Raw genomic sequence first — 20,619 nt, forward strand, 5'->3', positions numbered from 1 at the left:
AGCTTTTGGTCTTCTATATTTGAATATGTCCGTTGCCTCGTGTGCTGCAGCCTGCTGAACCAAATCGTTGTGGTGTGTAGACGTCTTTAGGAAAAACTTGGATGCTAAGGATTGTAGAAAAGAGAAAATATAGGGAATATTTATGTCTCTATGAAGTTGATTGTTTCTAACATACCATGGGGCGTTCAGAATCATTCTCAAGCACTTGTTCTGCACTCGTTGTATCTTGATGATGTTAGTATTAGAGGTGTGGCTCCAGGCTGGAGAGGCATAGGTGATTATAGGATGAATCGTCATCTGGTATAGCTGCAATTTGTTTCTGTTGCTGAGCTTGCTATTTCTATTAATTAGCAGATAGATCTGAGCTATGGCTTTAGATGCCTTTGCGCATGCAGACTTGATGTGTTGGTTGAAAGATAGCTTTTTGTCGAGAATTACACCCAGGTAATTTGCTGCCAGGGAATTTTAGTATGGAATAGTGACACATCTCCTGCAGGAGACATTGGCCTTTTTGAGAAAAGAACGGCTGAGCTTTTCTGGGGGTTGACTTCCAATCTCCATTTGGAGAACCAACCCTCCAGCTTTAGAAGGTTTTCTTGAAGCTTTCTGGTAATGAAATGGGGTCTGAGAGATCTGGTTAGTATTGCTGTATCGTCTGCATAGAGGACCAAAATGGAAGACATCGGATTGTGTGGGATGTCTGACATGTATACAGAAAACAGCAATGGAGCCAGTAGAGATCCCTGCGGCACTCCTGCAAAGATATGGCATTGGGACAATGTAGAACCGATGATTTTGACTTGCATTGATCTATTCTGAAGATATGAATGGATTAGATGAACCATTTTTAGTGAGGTACTGGCTGAGATAAGTTTGTACAGGAGTCCAAAATGCCAGATTTTGTCAAATGCTTTGGATAGGTCTAGGAAAACAGCTCCTGTGCACTGGCACCAGTTGTAGCTGGTGGTGATGTATTCGACAATTCTGTGGATTTGCTGGGTAGTACTATGGTGTTGCCGAAAACCAAACTGTTCTTTAGGGAGGATGTTTAGATCGTTTACTGAGGTTTGGAATCGTGAGAGGATGACCTTCTCCGCAACCTTACCCAGATTGGAGATGAGACTGATTGTACGATAATTTTGCAGTAGGTGTGGGTCCTTGCCTGGCTTATGAATTGGGATTACACCTGCCAGTTTCCAGGTGGAAGGAAAATAGTGAAATCTTAAAATTGCATTTGTTATACTGGTCAGGTGCACTACAGCTTTTCGAGGCAGCAGTTTGATCACCCTATTGGAGATCCCGTCTGGTCCAGGAGCTTTATTGTTCTTAAGTTTTTTAATAATATCATATAATTCAGCAGGTGATGCGGGTGCAATATGCAGGTGTAAACCAGGTTTAAAATAGCTTGGTATCTTTAACATATATTATACCCAAGGTAAAAAACTTTCTACATCTATCTCTCATCCTGAGAATTTTATTTAACAAGGTCAAAGCACCTTATGGTAACTTGTTTTGGTAAAATACTTATAAGCTCTGTATTACTTAACTTGGTATTTCTAAGCCTGGCTCCCACTGATGAGACCTCAATAAAGATCGAAACCAGTCTGGGTAGTGGCCCTTTGCCTTTAATGCATAGCATCATACATCTCCTCGAGGAGACGTGCTTTGCATTAAGGGTAAATATTAAGAATAGTGATCAGAGCTTATTCCACCTTTACCACGAGTTGCCTAAGACTTGCACTACTTGCAGGCGCAAACTTGACTTACTTGTCTGTTTGCTTGCTTGGGAAATGAAGTAAAACCAAGTTTAAAATAGCTTGGTATCTTTAACGTATATTATACCCAAGGTAAAAAACTTTCTACAGCAAGAGAGGTATGTTGAAGTTGTATGCAAGGATAGAAAAATAAGAACACCATAGTGGACACAAGAAGTTAAAGAAGCAGTCTGGGAAAAGAAGAAAGCATGCCAAAAGTTTCTAGCAAATAAGTCAGCATATGTAAGTAATTACTTTGAAAGGCTGTTAAATGAATCAAGCAGTGACAGAACTATACTAGAAAATTTTCAAGAGGAATACAAAGAGGAGTACATATCTATACTTGAGTAGAAAAAGCTATCAAAAACTTGAATTGTGAAAAGGCAGCTGGAGTAGATATTTGACCAGAAATGCTTAAATATGGAAGTAGAAAAATTTTGCAGTTGGCTACACTTCCTAATTCAGAGGTTCTGGACAGAAGGTCAAATTCCCAATGATTGGAGTAGAGCTCTCATAGAACCCATCTACAAAAAAGGGAATAAAGCTGAATGTGAGAATTACAGAGGAATTTCTCTACTGAGTGTTCCAGGTAAGATATATTCAAGCATACTTGAAAAGAGGTTGAGAAAGATTGTGAAATAGAAACTTGGAGAAGAACAAGCAGGGTTCAGGTCAAATAGAAGTTATCAAGATCAGATTTTCACTTTAAGATAAATAGTTGAGAAATTGTGAGAATATGACAAGGATCTGTACTTAAGTTTTGTAGATCTGGAAAAGGCATACGACAAGGTGACCAGAGAAAGGTTTTTCAACAACTACAATTATATGGGGTGAATGGAACATTATACAAAGCAATCCATAGTCAATATTTCAGTTGTCAGTCAGAAGTTAGAATTGAAGGAAATTCAGGAAGATGGTTTGATGTAAAATCAGGGATAAGACAAGGATGCATATTATCTCCACTCTTTATTCATTATGAAAGAAAGTGGCATCAAGCCTGATATTAGAATTGGAGATGTCAAACTTAGCTCTTTGCTTATTGCAGACGATGTTGCACTCCTAAAAACATCTAGTGCAAGTCTACAGAATTCTCTAACTAAATTGAATAACAGCTGTAACAAATTTGGCATGATAAACAGCAATAAAAAGACCAAAACTATGAAAATTGGCAAGAACGTAGAAAACTTCAGCTGCATTCTCAATGGTGATTCTATAGAACAAGTGAAATATTTCAGCTATTTAGACACAGTTTTTAGTGAAGATAGCAGGTTAAATCTAGAAATAGACAACAGAATAAGCAAAGCTGATATAGTGGGTAGCCAACTGAATAAATTTATATGGAATAAGAGAGAAATTAGCCAAAATGCCAAACTAGCAGTATACAAGACTGTGTTCAAACCAGTTTTAAGTTAGGGATCTGAGAGTTGGGTGTCAGAAATATAGCACTTGATCAAAGACTAGAGACCACAGATATGAGGGTTCTGAGAAGAATTAGGGGAGTGAACCTATGCCATCAAATGCAGAATCATATTGAAAATGAAGATATTAGAAAGGAACTTGACATTATTATCATTCAAGAATACGTCAGCAGAGCTAATCTAAGGTAGTATAGCCACTTAAATTAAATTTTATTATTAAATTATAATTTAATATTAAATTGGTGATATGGATAGGAGAATGGCTCAGGGAGAGATACCATAAGGTGGTGTATGGAGGAGCCGAATCCAGAATGAGGCAGGTGACCAGTGGTGTGCCTCAGGGCTCTGTGCTTGGGCCAATGTTGTTTAATTTGTATATAAATGATATGGGAAACGGCTTAAAGGGAGATATTCAGTTGTTTGCTGATGATGCAAAGTTGTGTAGTGCAATAAAAAATCAAGCTGATGTTGAAAGTTTGCAGGAGGATTTAAATAAGCTGGTAAAATGGGCAAAAGAAAATGGATGTCAGTTCAATGTGGAAAAGTGTAAAGTCATGCATTTTGGGATTAAAATATTACCAGCTGTGTACTACATCGATGGAAAGGTACTCCAAGAGATTGATGAGGCTAGGGACTTAGGGGTATTGGTAGATAGGGAGATGAAATTCAGAGGACAAATTGCTAAGGTGTCCAAGATTGCACATAGGATTACTTGGTTGTTGAGGAACACACTGACATCCAGAGATAAAGAGGTTATTATTCCCCTTTATAAAGCATTGATACTTCCACATTTGGATTACTGTGCTCAGGTCTGGTCACCTGGATTCCTTGGAGATGAGGAGGCTGTGGAGAGGGTTCAGAGAAGAGTGACCAAGTTGGTGAGTGATATAAAAAATGCTCCCTATGTTGATAGATTGAGAGCTTGTGGATTGCAGAGATTGGTTGATAGGCGAAGAAGAGAGGATATGATAAAAACATTCAAATTACTAAAAGGTTTTTATAGGATTGATGCAGGGGAAATGTTTCAGCTGTGTGATAGTGATGGAAGAACAAGAGGTCATCTCTGGAAATTAAAGAAGAGTGTGGTTAACAAAGGTGTCAGAACAAGGTTTTTTGCCTGGAGGGTGGTGAATGAATGGAATTCATTGCCTGACTTAGTTGTGAGCTCTTCGTCTGTAAATGAATTCAAGAAGAGATATGACAGATATTGTTTTGCTAGTTTGGGTCTCCCGCGATGAGTCTACTGACTCCATGGAGATACCCGTAATAATAATAATAATAAATAGAATGGGTGAGGAAAGGTTAGCAAAACAGATGATGTTTGTTGCCAAGGTGGTAGGAAAGAGACCCAGAGGAAGACCAGGTCTAGGTGGATTGATTCAGTTAGAACTGCCTTAGAAGAACAAAATGTATAATATAGGGGTGCTCACAAGTAATAGACTAATTTGGAGGAAACTTGTGGATAGGAGATTAATAATAATGTAAATATAATTATGTAGTACTGTCATAGTAACCTGAATACCCCTTGGCATAGTAACCTGAATACCCATTGGCATTAATCAAAATTAATAATTTTGATTAATGCCAATTTATTTATTTTTATTTATTCATATGGAGTTTCCTTCCTTTTCTCTCCCCATCCCTATTGGGGCGAGTTGAGTTCCCTCATGGGGGGGTTAAGTATTTATGGCTGTAGATCCGTGTGTTCACAGGGCCGGTTTGCCTGCTTGTGGGATGAAAAATCCCAGATAAACTGGGGGAAAAAACCCTGCTGTCCATGCCCAAGACCAGCTAACTTGGCTATGGCTGAGGAAGATCCTTAAGCTCCTCACGTCACCGACAGAAATCGAACCCAGGACACTCCTTCCCCAGGCATATGGTTGTGAAGCGCAAAGCCACTAGGCTAACCATGCGGACATTAATGCGAATAGTAGGGAGGTAACTGAAGTTGAATTACTAAGAGAACACTTTGCAAAGGTATATCATCCAGATGGAGATATAACAAGAGCTTATATGGAAATAGAGGTACATGAACTTAAGGTGCATAAAAATTAGTGCAGAACCTTGATGTGAATACAACTATGGAATTAGAGGGTAGACCAGTTGAGCTATGAGAAATCACTAAGGAAGTGGCAATTTCTTTGACTAAATTGTTTAAATCTTAGCTCTTGGTCCCAAAGGGATGGAAAGAGGAGAAAATAGTTTCATTACATAAGGTAACAAATTACTGAGGAATCAGCATCTTAGGAGTGGTGGTTATGGTATTGAAGAAGTTGGCTAAGGGAAAAATTCAGGAATAGGTAGACCTGAATATTATATTATACCACTATATTATACCACTTTATAGAACATTAAGATCCTATATTGAGTACTGTGCACAGATCTGGTCACCTGGATTTCTAAGAGATGAGGAAGTAGCAGAGATGATCCAGAGGTGAGTGATGAAGATGGTGGCAAGTTTATGGAATGCACCTTATGAGGATGGGTTGAAGATATGTGGGTTACAGAAATTGGTTGATAGGCAGAAAAGGGGTGTGTTGTATCAGAAAAAAATGATGAGTCACCTTTTTTCCCACCCAACATTAAGTTATCTTAGAAGGAGTGGATAGGGACATGCTTATGCCTCCGGATGGGAAATGTACCGACTAATGTCCCAAGAACATGTAAATATCCAAGTGTGTAAGCTCTGAACAGTGTTAAAATAACCCATGAGTTTAATGGAGAATAGTTGTAAATGAATTAGGATATAAAATCATGTATAAATTGCCAAGTAAATATGTATAAGCTAGAGCATGTTTTAAGCCATGTAAAAACAGTCCATGGCCACGGCGTCCAATCGGCAGTCGCTGTATACATGATGACACTGCCGAGTGAGGGAGCTGTTTTGAGGTATAAAGGTTTCGGCGGGGATTCGAATCGCTCTCTTTTTCTCTTGTCTCTTGTCTCTGGGTTTCGTCGGCACCTAGTTTCCTGTCGGAGAGCTGTGTAGAGCTTGCTGCCACGTGTAGCAAGAATTCCCCCTTGCTATGTATGCTGCGTGGGCCAAGGCTGCAACTACAATGTATTCAGATCCATAAGAAGAAAGAGCCACTGATGAAATCAACGTCAGTGTTCAAATCTGTGTATGAGTGTTTTCGGTTCATATGGAAACAAAGGAATAGCAAGGCCGCCATCAGTGAAGATACTGTAAGCAGACCAGAATATCCAGTTCAAAGCAAGAACGGTAAGCATAAGATTTTCTTATGTTAAATGTTGGATTAAAGTAACTGTGGAATAAGGAAGCAGAAGTTAAGGAAGCATACTACTTCCGTGTAGTGCTATAAGAACAGTCAGCGATTTGGACACTTTTGCCTGCGGTTGAGAAGAAAGCATATTAGGCGCCAGGTGAATAGGAGGCCGAGGTCCGAACTGTTTGTGTAATTTAGGAACAGTAATGTTATATGGTCAGAACGTAATTAAATGTTAGCTAAAATTTTGGAGGGAGCATTAAGTAAGAATAAGAAGTATTACCTTAGAGAAGTTCATGTCAGAATTATTGAGTTGTCTTGTGTATATATGCAATATTACATGTGTGATAATATTAGGTAACTTAGTTATAATATAAGAGTCTGAGAATAGATGTTACATATAGAAGTGAGAAATTTGTGTCAAGTAACGGACTATAATATAGAAGTTTTGGATGTGATAAATTAAGTATAGGGAACCCAGACTCTTTTAAGATTAAGGATTTGATTAACATGTATATTTGTCTTTGTGCCATAATAAATGTATTTCTTTATATACAATCAAATGAGTTTGTCATGCTTTCTGAGGATTGAGCTACCGTTTGAAAATTTATGTGCCGTGCATTAAGGGGGAAACCAGTAGTGATATAAGAATCGGGACCACGACTGCATGCCTCATGATCCCTACATTTTCTTTAAGTACTCTTGGATATTGTATCAGAGTTTAGTTGCCGGCTGGCGCAGTCTTTAATCAATACAAATTTGTCAGCAATCGAATATCTGATATTAAGTGATACAAAAATTAATGTTAACTGTAAAGTTAAAGTAAAGACAGTTAGAGATATAACAATAAGGCAGTCACATAGTCACACAGCACACAAGACGACACGAAAGTAGAACATAACAGGTGATATGATTGAGAATTACAAATTAGGCTTTTACAGGATCAATACACAGGAAAGTTTTTCAAAACAGGTCTGATGGTTGGAGAACTAGAGGCCATCCTTGAAATTTGAGCAAGAATGTGATTAGTAAGGGCATGAGGACTATATTTTTTCTTGGATGGTGGTGAATGAGGAATAGATTGCCAGAGTCTGTTGTGGGTGCTGCACGAATGTTGAATAGTGCTTGGCATAATGTTTAGGGCCTCCCTCGATGAGTCTATGGACTCCTCATGTTCTCTCCCCCAAATGCTGCCTAACAATTGTCCCTCAAGAAGACCAATAATTCAGTTCTTTTCCTCTGCCCAGTTTATAGTACTACAGTTGAAGTCCTCCACAATATCACTTGCCAAACTAATTTTCCTAAACATTGACTGCATATCACCATCTTTATTTCTTAGTGTCTAGGGCAACATCCCACTAAATATCTTGTCCTGTAAATTTCGATCTTGCACTATATATTCTCTAGCGCCTCCGTAGCGCAATTGGAAGAACGACGGTACATTGCACCCTTCAATTGGAAAAGGCCTAAGTTCGATTCTTGTCATGACGGGAGGAATCTTTATATGGACGTTTTCAATCAAAGATGAGTTAGCCAATCCAATCTCATACAGAGGTAGCAGGGTTTTTTCTCCTGGAAACTTGGGTTTTTCATCCCGCATACAGACAAATCGGCCCTTCAGAATACACGCAATTTACAGACAAAAAATACTAGCTGTGATGGTGATAGTGGCCAGTACATGCCGCTAATGTTGATGATTGGTGGTAGAGGTTCGATGTAGTGGTGGAGACAAAGAGTTGTACAATAGGTGTCCTCCCGCGATGAGTCTTCGGACTCCTTGGAGGTGTCACGAATAATAATAATTCTCAAAGCCATTAGCAGCATTTCCACTCTTAGAGGGCATAGTTCATCTCTTATCATGAGTAACACTCCACCACTGTACTTACCTTCCCTTATCCTGCTGAAATGCGCTTATATCCTTTAATTTCTATTCCCTTTCAGAATATCATCTTTAGTTAAACAAACTTCACTGATATCAGTAATCTTTGTGGAGACTGAGTCAATGAAACCACAAACTCATTCCCTTTATTCCTTATACTCCTGGCATTTGTATACAAAAAAACTATTGCATTGCCAGTATTCATATAGCTATTAGTACTCTCTACATCTTCTAAAGAGGAATCTTTGTTGTATAATGAAAACCTGTGGAGCATTCATGACTAAACATACACACGTAACCACAGTAATAAGATTATTTAATAAGTAAATATTTCGTCCTAAGTATCATAGGACATCTTCAGTACAGTTAATTCTATTGCTACTATTAATATTTCACCATCCTTAGTGAATTGTTTGCTTTTATTCCTTGATTGTAACTTTGAAAATGCTACCAAATGATGTTCATAGCATTATATATCAGTTTATTATACTTCATGAAACAGTTCGGACATAATTTTAATGTATATTTTTTTCTCTTTCCTTCAGTATTGACAAAATGCATAATGGTGAAGATAAAACATGGCAAAGATCCCTCAGCTTTTTAAGGCGGGGAAGCAGCAGAAGAAAGCTTCAGAACAGTAATCATTCTATGACACAGGTGTGATAAACTTGTATCTTTTTATTAGCATGAAATTTTGAATTTTGAAAATTTTCAGTTTAATTTTATATCGATAATCTACTCTTGTGTCATTTTAATTCATTAGAATACACAGAAGTGACAGAAGAAAGTAAACAAACAAAAAACATACCTCTATAAAAGGAGATATCAAATACCTTTTTTTTTTTTTCGCTGCATGAATGCATTCTTGGAGGCTTAATCATAGGTCAGATGACAAGAGGAATAGGACTTATTATTGACATATACAATAATTTTATTAAAAGTTGTAATTATTGGTCATCCACTAAGAAACTTTAGGATTGCAAGCATGAAGTGAATTGCACAGAGCACAATTTATGATGTTTTATAATATATGTGACTATTTACTAAATGTGTTCATGGTCACTTTTGTTTGTGAGAGTGAACAGAGCACCAGATGGAAATCAACTCACACAGTTGCTTACTGATATTTTACTAGTGTGACCTTATCCTGTATTCTATTCCTAACCATTCTCTCCAGTACAGCTGCAGATATATAGACTAATCTATAATTCTAATCTATTGAGAGTTTATTTTTCACTTGGTTAGACTATAATAAGTTTAGTTTAATCCTTTATCCAAGTGTGAGAAAACAAAGTTTGTACCTGAAAGTATCTTCAGGACTGGGGTAAGGTGGTACAACACCGGGCAACTGCAAAGGTAGAGAAAGCTCTCGTTACTCCTATCTCAGGATCTCCCATAATGCAAAGGCAATATGGGAGATCCTCTACAGGCAAAATTGAATATTGCCTGTAGAGGTGGATTATTAGATTCTCCAAAAAGGAAATGAGCTCCACATTTAATACTGAACTTGATACAGGAATATATGGTATATTTTATCTAGAAATTGTAATAATTTAATCTCTAAATGTTACCAAACTGTGAAAATATTATTATTATTAACTCCAGATCCCTATTGAGTCAAAGACTCATCACTTGAGATTTCTATATCATACACACACACACACAGCTCATCATACTGTGCTTTTAAACATATTACATTCCAATCATTCACCACTCTCCATCCAAAAAAAACCCTGCTTCTCACTCCTTTGCTCACACTCTCCTTATACAGCTTCCAGAGATAATCTCTTGTTCTCTTCCCCCCATCTCCCATCATTTTATGAAAAAAAAAACATCTTGAAAATTAATCCTATAACAACCCCATACCATCTTGTATGTCTCTATCATATCACTCCTCCTATCCAATAGACTCTGTAAATTGTAACCTTTTCAACTTAACTTCATACTCAACATTCCAGAAGCTACCTTAGTCAATTGCCTTTGGACTCTTTCCAGCATCTCGTCATTCTTTTGAAAACCAGATGACCAAATCTGTGCAGAGTACTCCATGTGTGGCCTAATTAAGGCCTTATACAGCGGAACCAGAATCTCCTTACTTCCACAAGTCAATGTCCTCTGCATCATTGCCAGAATTCATTGTGTTGTCATTACAATTTTGGCACTGCATCCTCTAAATTTTAGATCCCTATCCACCATCACTCCAAGTTCTATTTCCTCCACCTCCAACAATATATATCCCCACCAAGTGTAAACTCTACATCCCATCTTTGTTTCCCAAATTTTAAAACCATACATTTTGCAACATTGAACTCATATCCCCATTTCCAAGCCCATTCACTCAATTTATTCAAGTCCTTGTAAGGCCACAACATCTCTACTCTTCATAGTTCATCCCACGCCCCAATTTTGCATCATCTGCAAACAACTGAATATCTCCATCCAAATCTTCACCAATATCATTAACATGTGGGTTAAACAGCAATTGCCCTAAAACAGGCCCCGTGAGGCACACCACTAGTGACATTCCTCTTCCAGGATATTGTTCTCCCATATGCAACTTGTTGATACCTATCAGATAGCCAGTTTCCAATCCAATGTGCTAATCTAATATCCAACCCCATCCACTGTAATTTGACTATCACCTTATTATATGGTAATCTATTAAAATCCTTTGTAAAATCTTAGTATACTACTGTGTGTGTCTATCTCTCTCATCCAATAAAGCTGTCACTTTATTGTAATAACTAAGTAAATTACTAGCAAATCCATGCTGTCCATCAAAGATAATACAATTGTTGTCAACCCATTTCTGGATCCTGAATCTTACCAATCTAGCCAATCTTTCACACAGATTGGCCTATAATTTGATGTTTGATTTCTGTCACCTGCCTTATGAAGTGGTATAATCTTGCCTTCCTTCCACTCCTTTGGAACATGATACAGTGTAAGACACATAATAAACAAATATGCCAAGGCAGATGTCAACTCCCTGACACATTATTTCAAAATACATGATGATATATCATAAAGTCCCGCAGCCTTATCATCATCATTTACTTCAGGGTTTCTCAAACTGTGTTCCGCAGAACACTAGTGTTCCGCGGAAGGTGAACAGGTGTTCCGCGAGAAGTTCTGGAATTTGTCATTTTAGTTTTCTAAGCATTTTTCATGAATAAATATTTTATAGTAAAGATATTCTGAGGAGAATAATATTCGTAAATATGTCGAAAAGCTCAGACCCAGATCTGTGTATCGTTAATTTTCACACATCAAAACCTTTCAACATTTGGGAGAGGGAATGCTGCTGTTTATGATGGGTCATAAAAATTGGTTGAAAGCCCATTACAAATTGGTGTCATATCTTCTGTTCTCAAAACTGAAGGAAATGACATCTGTGTAGCAAATGTCAGTGACCAAGCAGCATATTTTTAAACATGGAAGTATTCATGAATTATCGTTAATTTTCACACATCGAAATCTTTCAACAATCAGGAAAGAGAATACCGCCTTTATAACCGATCATAAAAATTGCCAGCGTGTTCTCAAAACTGAATGAAATAACACCTGCATTGCAAATATCAGTGACCAATCAGCAAGGGAGTATAAAGAAAATTTTTCCACTGAAATTGAAGATCAAGGTTGTCTGTATCCGGTTCTCAAATCTATTACTACTGAATACTTTCTCGTAAATTCGTATTGCAGTGTGTAAGTGCTTGTTCTGAAACCAGAGTGCCGTGATTTTTTTAAAAGTAATAGGAATACAGAGTTAAAATTAATATGAATAAGAGACAAGGCACTTTGTTTAATTTTGGTATTAAGAAATCTCTTATTGAAGGTGTTTGTGATGGAACAGATAGTGAGTCATCCACCTCAAGCCTACAAAGATCTCCAGGATGTACGAAAGGAGGGAAATACTACCAGTACACAGGAGAAACAGTCTGTATTTACTCGTAAGTACTTATAATAATATTATAAATATATTTGGTGATCAGAATGGGATATGTCAATGAAAATCAGCACAAATTAATTTAATGATGTTTGCCTGAAGAAACTACAACATGCTACAAGATTTCATTAGTCCAGTGATTGATAACCAATTTAAATGTAATTTCTATTTGTCAACATGCCACACCGTATACATAAGTGTACTAATACTCTTTATGATTATGCCATAATTAATTATTAATACTTATGTTAATGTATGAATGTTAAAATAATTTGGAAAGGTATTTATGAGTAAATTTGTTGGGACCGGGCCATCGGAAAAAAAAAATCAGCTAACATCTTTTTTGTCTTTTTATTCCCGTATACAGGGAGTAGGCGAGGCGACTTTTAAAAAAAGAATTCTTCTTACTCTTTTAACTTATTTTATAATTAATATCTGAGTTATTTCGAACTGTTTAATTTTTGTTACTGTTCTTACAAGTATTGTTACAATTCATATTTACTTTTGTGTGTTGCAGTCTTTTTTTACTATTTTGCATTATTCATTTACTTTTATATTATTCGACATTTCTTATTTATAATCTTATTGTTTTTCATACTAAAGTTACCTTTACAACACAATTCTATTTGTTTTTATTATAGCTCTGACAAATATTGGAATTTGAATATTATTGAAAAAATACCCATGGATTCTTGTTTAAAGACAGGAACTTTAACACAAGGAGGAGCAAGTACCTCTGCTAACACATCTACTCGTATGATTGGAGAAGATATGGAATTGCAAATGGCAGTTTCTTCAAAAGCTAATATTAAAGAACAAGAGTCATCTAAGAACAGACCAAAATGGAAGTACCATGAAAGTTATTTAAATTATGGATTTACGTGTATTGGCAATACACATGCTTCTGATGTTTTATGTAATAAAATACTAGTAAACAGTTCTTTGACTCCAGCTAAATTTTGTAGGCACTTCGAAACGAAACACACTGATTACAAAGGAAAAGATATACATTTTTTAAAGAGATGATGTGACTCGCTAGAAAAATGTAAACTTCAAATGGCTACAATTGCTTCAACTGAAAATGCAACAGAGGCATTTTTCGCGTGAGTTACTGCATTGCACTTCATGGTGAAGCTCATACAATTGGTGAGACGCTCATTAAGCCTTGTGTGAAAGACATTGTATCATGCATATTAAATGAGCAGGTTGCTAAAAAAAATAGATGCAGTACAATTATCAAATGATACTGTTTCACGCCGCATCAAAGATCTTTCTGCTGACATAGAAAAAGAGCTAATTCATCGACTTAGACTGCAGTGAATATTCATTCCAAATGGATGAATCTACAGATGTCGCAGGACTCGCTGTATTACTAGTGTTTGTTCGTTACATATTTGATAAAAGTATTGAAGAAATGTGCGAACATCTACAAGAAAAAACTACCGGAGAAGATATATTCAACTGTATTAATAATTATATTACAAAACAGGAAATCGGTTGGGAGAAGTGTATTGATATTTGTACAGATAGTGCTCAAGCAAAGGGGAAAGATGAAGGGAGTTGCAACACATATCCTGCAAGTAGCTACACCACCAAAAGTCATTGTGTTTTGCATAGACAAGCACCAGTAACAAAAAGAATTCCTACATATTTAAAAACTATTTTGGATGAAGCCGTAAAAATGATCAACTATGTAAAATCTCGACCACTTCAATCCAGATTATTTAAAATTTTGTGCGTTGAAATGGGTAGTGCACATAACACACTTTTATTACATACTGAAGTGAGATAGCTATCCAGAGGAACAGCTTCGTAGTGAGTTAATGGTCTTCTTGATGTCACATAATTTAGGACAAAATTTTATTGAATTATTAAGAAATTCTTCATGGTTGATGAGTCTTGCATATCTGGCAGATATTTTTACAAAGTGCAATGAAATTAACTTATCATTACAAGGAGAGAATATTATAATTTTTAATACAAGAGATAAAATTGCATCTTTTGATAGGAAGTTGCAGTTCTGGATTTCTACAGTTGAACAGAATAATTTTGATTGTTTTCCCACCTTGCATGAATTTTTGACTGAAATAAATTCTAAAGTAAATGAAGAGGTATCTAACGTAATTTTAGAACACTTGCATGACTTGCAATCCATCCTTTTGCAATATTTTCCAAAATGCAGTGAGGACAATTCCTGGGTTCTGAATCCATTTACAGTGACAGCTAAGCCAGCAGGCTTCAGCGCAAGTGACTAGGAAAATCTAATTGACTTAATTAGTGACTCTGATTTAAAACAAAAATACAATGAACTGCCAATAAATGATTTCTGGACAAGCGTGTCAAAACTAGCTATTCTTGTTTTACTTCCTTTTACAATGAGATATTTATGCGAGGCAGGATTTTCATATTATGCTGCAACCAAATCAAAGTCCAGGAACAGATTCAACGCTACACCAAATATGAGAATTCAACTTTCTAATATTGTGCCTGATATCAAAAGAATTTGTAATTCAAAGACCCAAAAACATCGGAGTCATTAAGAACTTAATTTGCAATATACGTTTTACTATTTTTATGTGTTTTGTTTTTACTAAATTAACATTTGACAATAAATGATTGTTTTTTTCTTAACGCTTAGATTTACTCATTTATTTTATTTATATTTACCTAACCTACAAAACCAGCACACAATTCACTCATAAGTACTTATAATAATATTATAAATTTTTGGTAATCAGAATGGGATATGTCAATGAAAATCAGCACAAATTAATTTAATGACAGTTTAATTGATGTTTAATTAATTATTAATTACTAATTAATTATCAATCATTAATAATTAACTACCAATTATTAATTAACAATAAAATAAGCTAAATTACCAATTAATTATTAATTAATACATTACAAAATAACCAAGGTGTTCCGTGAACATTTCAGGATTTGTGAAGTGTTCCGTCGTAGAAAAAGTTTGAGAAACCCTGATTTACTCAATGCCATATATACCTCTTGTTCAGTCACAGTCAGTCTTCCCCCCCCCCTTGCACTACTCTCAAACTCTGCATGCTATCACATTCATGATGATGAACGATCTTTATGAACTGCTCATTTAATATCTCAACTACATTCTTTGTAGCAATTATCCTTACCATTTTCTTTGATCATTAGCATCTTGCCATAATTATTCTCTTTTCTGCTGGTTGCATACTTAAAGAATTCCTTAGTTGTTGTTGTTTTTTATTTGTATTTATTATTTTTTTAGTTAACTGCTGCTCATACTAATCTTCTGCTTCCCACACCAACCAAGTGACTTCCTTGCCATATATAAATTGCACTTCTCATGGAATTGATTATTACCACTCATCTTATGCTTCCTCATAATGCTTTTTTCCTCTGTATTGCATGTTTAATCTCTTCGTGCATCCATTATCACCCACCTTATTTAACCTTCTCACCCTTGGAATAGATTTAGCCATTGCTTCTACGACAGTTCTTGAATACCATGTGAGCAGCACTGATCTCCATTCCACCCAAATCTTCATTCCATGCTAGAGCTCAAGCTGTCTTCAGAAGTATTCATAAGCACCAGAAAACAAATGCTGTGAATCTTTTCATTCACCACACCTCTAATAATCAAATCCCTATACACACATACCCCAAAATCTCACCTTCAAAGTGAAGTCAAATACAAGTTTGAGGGAAAATGGTACTAAAGAGCTGACTTTTCACATGTTCCATAAAATAGTTGTCTAAATCTAATGAGATAGGACTACCCACAAGCTATTCCCTCAATTTGTGTGCATAACTTGTTCTGCCAGGTGAAATAGCATATGCTGATTGTGACCTTCAATAAGTTAACAATGTTTTCATGGAAATCAGCTTGTAAAAATTGAAGAGCTTCTTGAAGTGGTATGTATATTGGTGAATTTCTTTTGAAACTACATCAGAAAAAATCCTGTTTCATTATCAAGCAAACCTAGATAACTTTAATTTTATTTTTCACATCAGTGCTGTTATTAATATGAGAACTAGATGTAAGATTTGAAAGGAGACCAGAAAGATATTTAGCAAGACGTTATGTGGTAGAGTCAGTACAATCAACTATAGGATGCAATGGATAAGCTTCTTTGGGTACCTTGGGAAGATCATAGATACATCGAGGACAAGAATAATGAATCCTCAATTTATCAATAGTAGATATTTCCCAGGACTGTACCTCATCTGGTAATTTATTTAATTACTTTAATTGGCTTTGAGTTGGATCTCTTCTATTATGCTATTAGGTAGATCTATTCCTGATTAAATATGGAGTTTACAATTATACTTTGTGGTATTCATCATATGTAAATGTTTGTTTGTTAAACTCAGTGGTGCACCCAGGGAGGGGCCAAGGGGCCCTGGCTCCTCCCAAAAGAAAAAGGAAATAAACACTAGAAAATTTTCCAAAAATCTTTTCCTAATTAAAATTAATTTTTTATTTATGTTGTATCTTCTATTTCTATACTACTTATCATGTATTGGCGATCATTGCAGATTCTCAGTCATAGGCCGTATGCAAGCGTAGTGTGTATTCGCAAATCGTCTACTCCACTCGCTTCCCCTCCCCCAAGATTAAATCTTGAGTGCTCGGCTCCCCCCAACATTAAATCCTGAGTGCGCCACTGGTTAAACTTATAATCCATGTGTTAAAAGTAGAAGTGAGCAACAGCTTAACATTCTAGCCTCTTGCTCTAAAAATTGAAATTTCTGAATTAATCTACGTTTGAATTTAAAGTGGGCTTGTCTGACCGAAATTAATTCAAAATGCTTTTTGGCTGAACTGATTGTTATGGAATTTTCAACCTCTCTAATTGAGCACTGTTTAAAAAAGAAATGCTTCTGGGTTTGATGCGACTAGTCTATTAATGAAACGTCATTTCATTTTGTTGATAAGTCTATGCGCAGTGATGGATTTCATGTTCTTCCAATTTTTACACAGTTAGGAATAATGCCAGCATTGCAATAGCACTTAAGGAAATAACTTCTGTTAACTAGTTTATTGTAATCGAACGTATTAAATTTTCTAACAACTTTCCAGTATTCCTTGCCATAGAGGTTAGTAACCATACTTTTAAAGGGAATGTGTATTGTAGATATTATAAAGTAAATATCTACATGGTTAACACTTGTAAAAAATATAGAATATATCAGCTGATATATTCAATATTCTCTCACTGATAATGTCCTTATAACCAGGACATCTTCAAATTATGCCAAGAACTTATATTCTTAGTTTAATCCTTTATCCCAGTGTAATTGCATGTGAAGTAACTTCATGACTGGGTAACTTGTATATAGAGTCTAATGACTTCACATTACTTGCCTTAGCAAGTAATGTGAAGTCATTATATCATTATATGTTTATATCATTATATCATTATATCATTATACATGTCCATAAGGATATGTGCTTTGCATTATGGGCATGTATAATGATATGCATTATGGGAAGGACCACTACCCAGACCTTTATTGTGGTGAAAAAGTAAAGGGTGCTCATCATATGCCTAGAGTAGTTAGTATGGGGTGCAAGAGAGCCTAATAGTATTAGGAGAAAGAAAAGACAGATAGATAGTATGAGAGATAGAGAAAAGGCCTCAGCTTCTTTATCATTACATACCCAAAGGCAATCAGTTTTCCTCTTTCACCAATCTCATGTAGATGAACAACCAAAAGACCAATTGAAACTAAAGAGCAAAAATGACTGATACCCAGGTGGTTAACCTTATCTGAGTTAACTGCCTTGAGTTGGCCTTCTCTGCCTGGGATTGCTCTTCATTCATCCCAGCAATTGACTATAAGACCACATTGAATTAAAAGGATGGAGCTATTTAAAAAAAACTCTCATAGTAAGAACAGAGAAAATTTATCTCACCCTAGTGAATATTGCATAATGTGGATGGTCTACGCCATCTAGTCAAAAATTTGAACAATAAAATTTCCACAAAAAAATATTATAAAGCATTTGGATGTCATATTGCTGGTTTTCAAATCCATGTTTCTTTCTAACCTTCCATAAATGGTATTTTAATTAATTAATTATAAAAATCAATATTCTCTTCCCATTGCTGACAGGTGATGGGTACTGCAAAAAAACAACTGTTCTAAGTAATGGAATGCCCAACACATTACATAATCTGTTCCAAATACACAGGGCAAGTGTTCTACTGTTTTCAACTGATAACAGATTGGATCTCCGATGTTCGAGTACCTCTATTTGATGGTATTGACTGGAAGGTGGCGATATGCAATTCTCCAAGCAAGATCCCTCCTGTTATGGTACCATTGGAACTTCAATAAGTTACTAAACAAAGTATTGTTGTCAGTACCCAACTGTAGAAGTTTGCGGTGAAAGAGGTTAAAGATTTCTTTATACCAAATTTTACTTTCTTTTTTTTTTATGGAAGGAATGTCAATGCCAGAGTGTTGTGCAGTCTTAGAGTTAAGCACAGATTGTTGTAGTATTCAGGAACAATCTCAGCTTTTGGACCTGTATAATCATTAACTCCAAACAAGGAAAGATGAAAACCCAAAGTAGTAACAGAGAAGGTCTGCACATGTAATCAGTCTGCAATATTTTATGAATTTTAGAAACTGTATTGCTTAGACAGCAGAATTTTAAGACTGGAAGTTCAAATCCTACATGTTTCTTTGATAGTTGAACAAATTCCTTTTTAATTTCTTGGTATCGGCTGGACCAAAACAATTGCAGAGGCTTACTATATAATTGCTTTTCTTCAGCTTCTGTGATGTCTAATATTTATTATGTACAACTGAAGAAAAGATTATAGTTTTGAGTACTATGGCTTTAGAGGAAAAGGCGAATGGCCTTATTTTCCAGTCTTCTAACATTTCAATGTGTTTGTATATAAGTTCTTGAACTGGTAATATTGGGTAAGTGAAGAAGAGAATTCCAAGTATAATAAGGAGTTCTCTCTTACATTCTAGTCCAAATGGAATGCCACCAAGATCCCACTTTTTCAAAATATTTTAATTTTGTCTTGTCTGCATTAGTAGTTAACTCACTGATCTTGCTGAATTTTTCAAAAATAGCGAAAAAGATATATATGGAATCATTATCCTTCAAAGTTCCCACTACATCATCAGCATATGCTAATACCTTATTTTTGTTTATAGTTGAAGGAACTGTTATTCCTCGCACAGCATGTGTATTGTTGACTTCCTGTAAGAAAGGTTCAAGAACCAATGCAAAGAGCAGTGGACTGAGAGGGCAACCTTGCTTGACTCCTTTTCGAATTTTTACCAGCTCTGACAGGAACCCATTAACTAGAAGGTATGTGGTTGAATTGGCATAGGTCCCTTCGATAACAGATAGCAGTTTTTTACCTACACCAGTTTGCTGGAGGATGTGGAATAGAAAGGGATGCTGGACATTATCAAATGCTTGAGTAAGGTCTACTGATAGCACTGCCATCAACTGCTTTTTCGTAATAACTAAGCGGATTAGATCACTTAGCAGAAATAGATTATTCTACTGCTTGGCCTGGTACTCCATACACCTATGTGCTTTTAATTATGTATCTCCTTTCCACTTTGAGCCTGTTATTGATAATGCAGAAAAATATCCTGTAGTCAGCATTAGTTAAAGAAATAGGTCTCCAGCAGCTGATTAAGGTGTGATCTCTATTAATTTTAGGAATAAGGACAGTATGGCTTGCTACAAATTCACTTGGTATGGGTTCTGATGAGAGAAAGGAATTAAATAGTGTAACTAGAATGGGAAGAATAAAATCCCAGGCCTTGTAATAAAGTTCTATCCCTAGACCATCAGGTCCTGGTGATTTTCTTGTTTGGCATTCTTTATAGGCTGTGGTAACTTCAGATGCTGTAATGGGCCTGTCAACCCATATTGGATATGAACAGGAAAGCCATTAATGTTCTAAGAGTTATAATTTCCAACAGTAGTACTACTGTCTTCAAACAGATTTTTGTAGTGTTTTTGAAAGGAGTCAAGGATGTCTTGAGTGGTGCACGTCTTCTCCATCAACGTAGATTTGAGTGATAGTCCTTTCTTTGCGAAATTTTGTGAATTGTCTATTGAAGAATGCAGCTGAAGGGCTATTTGCTAAGCGCTGCTGTATTCTTATCTTAAAATTTCTTTCTTCTACTTGTTTCTATCTTTCCATTTCTATCTCTGTGTTAATGTTTCTAATGATATTGCTGCAGTCTATACGATTGCATTGGTTTGTTACGAACCAGCTTCTCTCTTTATACAGATCTTTCAACTTTTTCCTTTTGAGGAAAGCCTGTTTCTTTCCCCATTCCATCATATTCTGTTTTACTGGTTGTTTGAATTTTAACCACATATCCCAATTCCAGGTAGCATTATTCCAAT

At 35.9% G+C, this 20,619-nt stretch overlaps 1 protein-coding gene across 1 annotated transcript in view; it reads left to right on the forward strand.

Moving 5' to 3' along the window:
- The window catches only part of LOC150100847 (voltage-dependent calcium channel type A subunit alpha-1-like), a 1,659,894-nt gene that overhangs the window by 1,572,846 nt on the left and 66,429 nt on the right, over positions 1-20,619 (forward strand). Inside the window, exon 44 of the mRNA XM_090401918.1 lies at positions 8,824-8,935. Within this exon, the coding sequence (XP_090258044.1) occupies positions 8,824-8,935 (112 nt within the window). The remainder of the gene's footprint in view (positions 1-8,823; positions 8,936-20,619) is intronic.

Source organism: Typopeltis vanoorti, chromosome 12 (assembly GCF_054136105.1).
Source record: "Typopeltis vanoorti isolate ZY-2024b chromosome 12, IOZ_Tvanoo_1.0, whole genome shotgun sequence".
Lineage (NCBI taxonomy): Eukaryota > Metazoa > Arthropoda > Arachnida > Uropygi > Thelyphonidae > Typopeltis > Typopeltis vanoorti.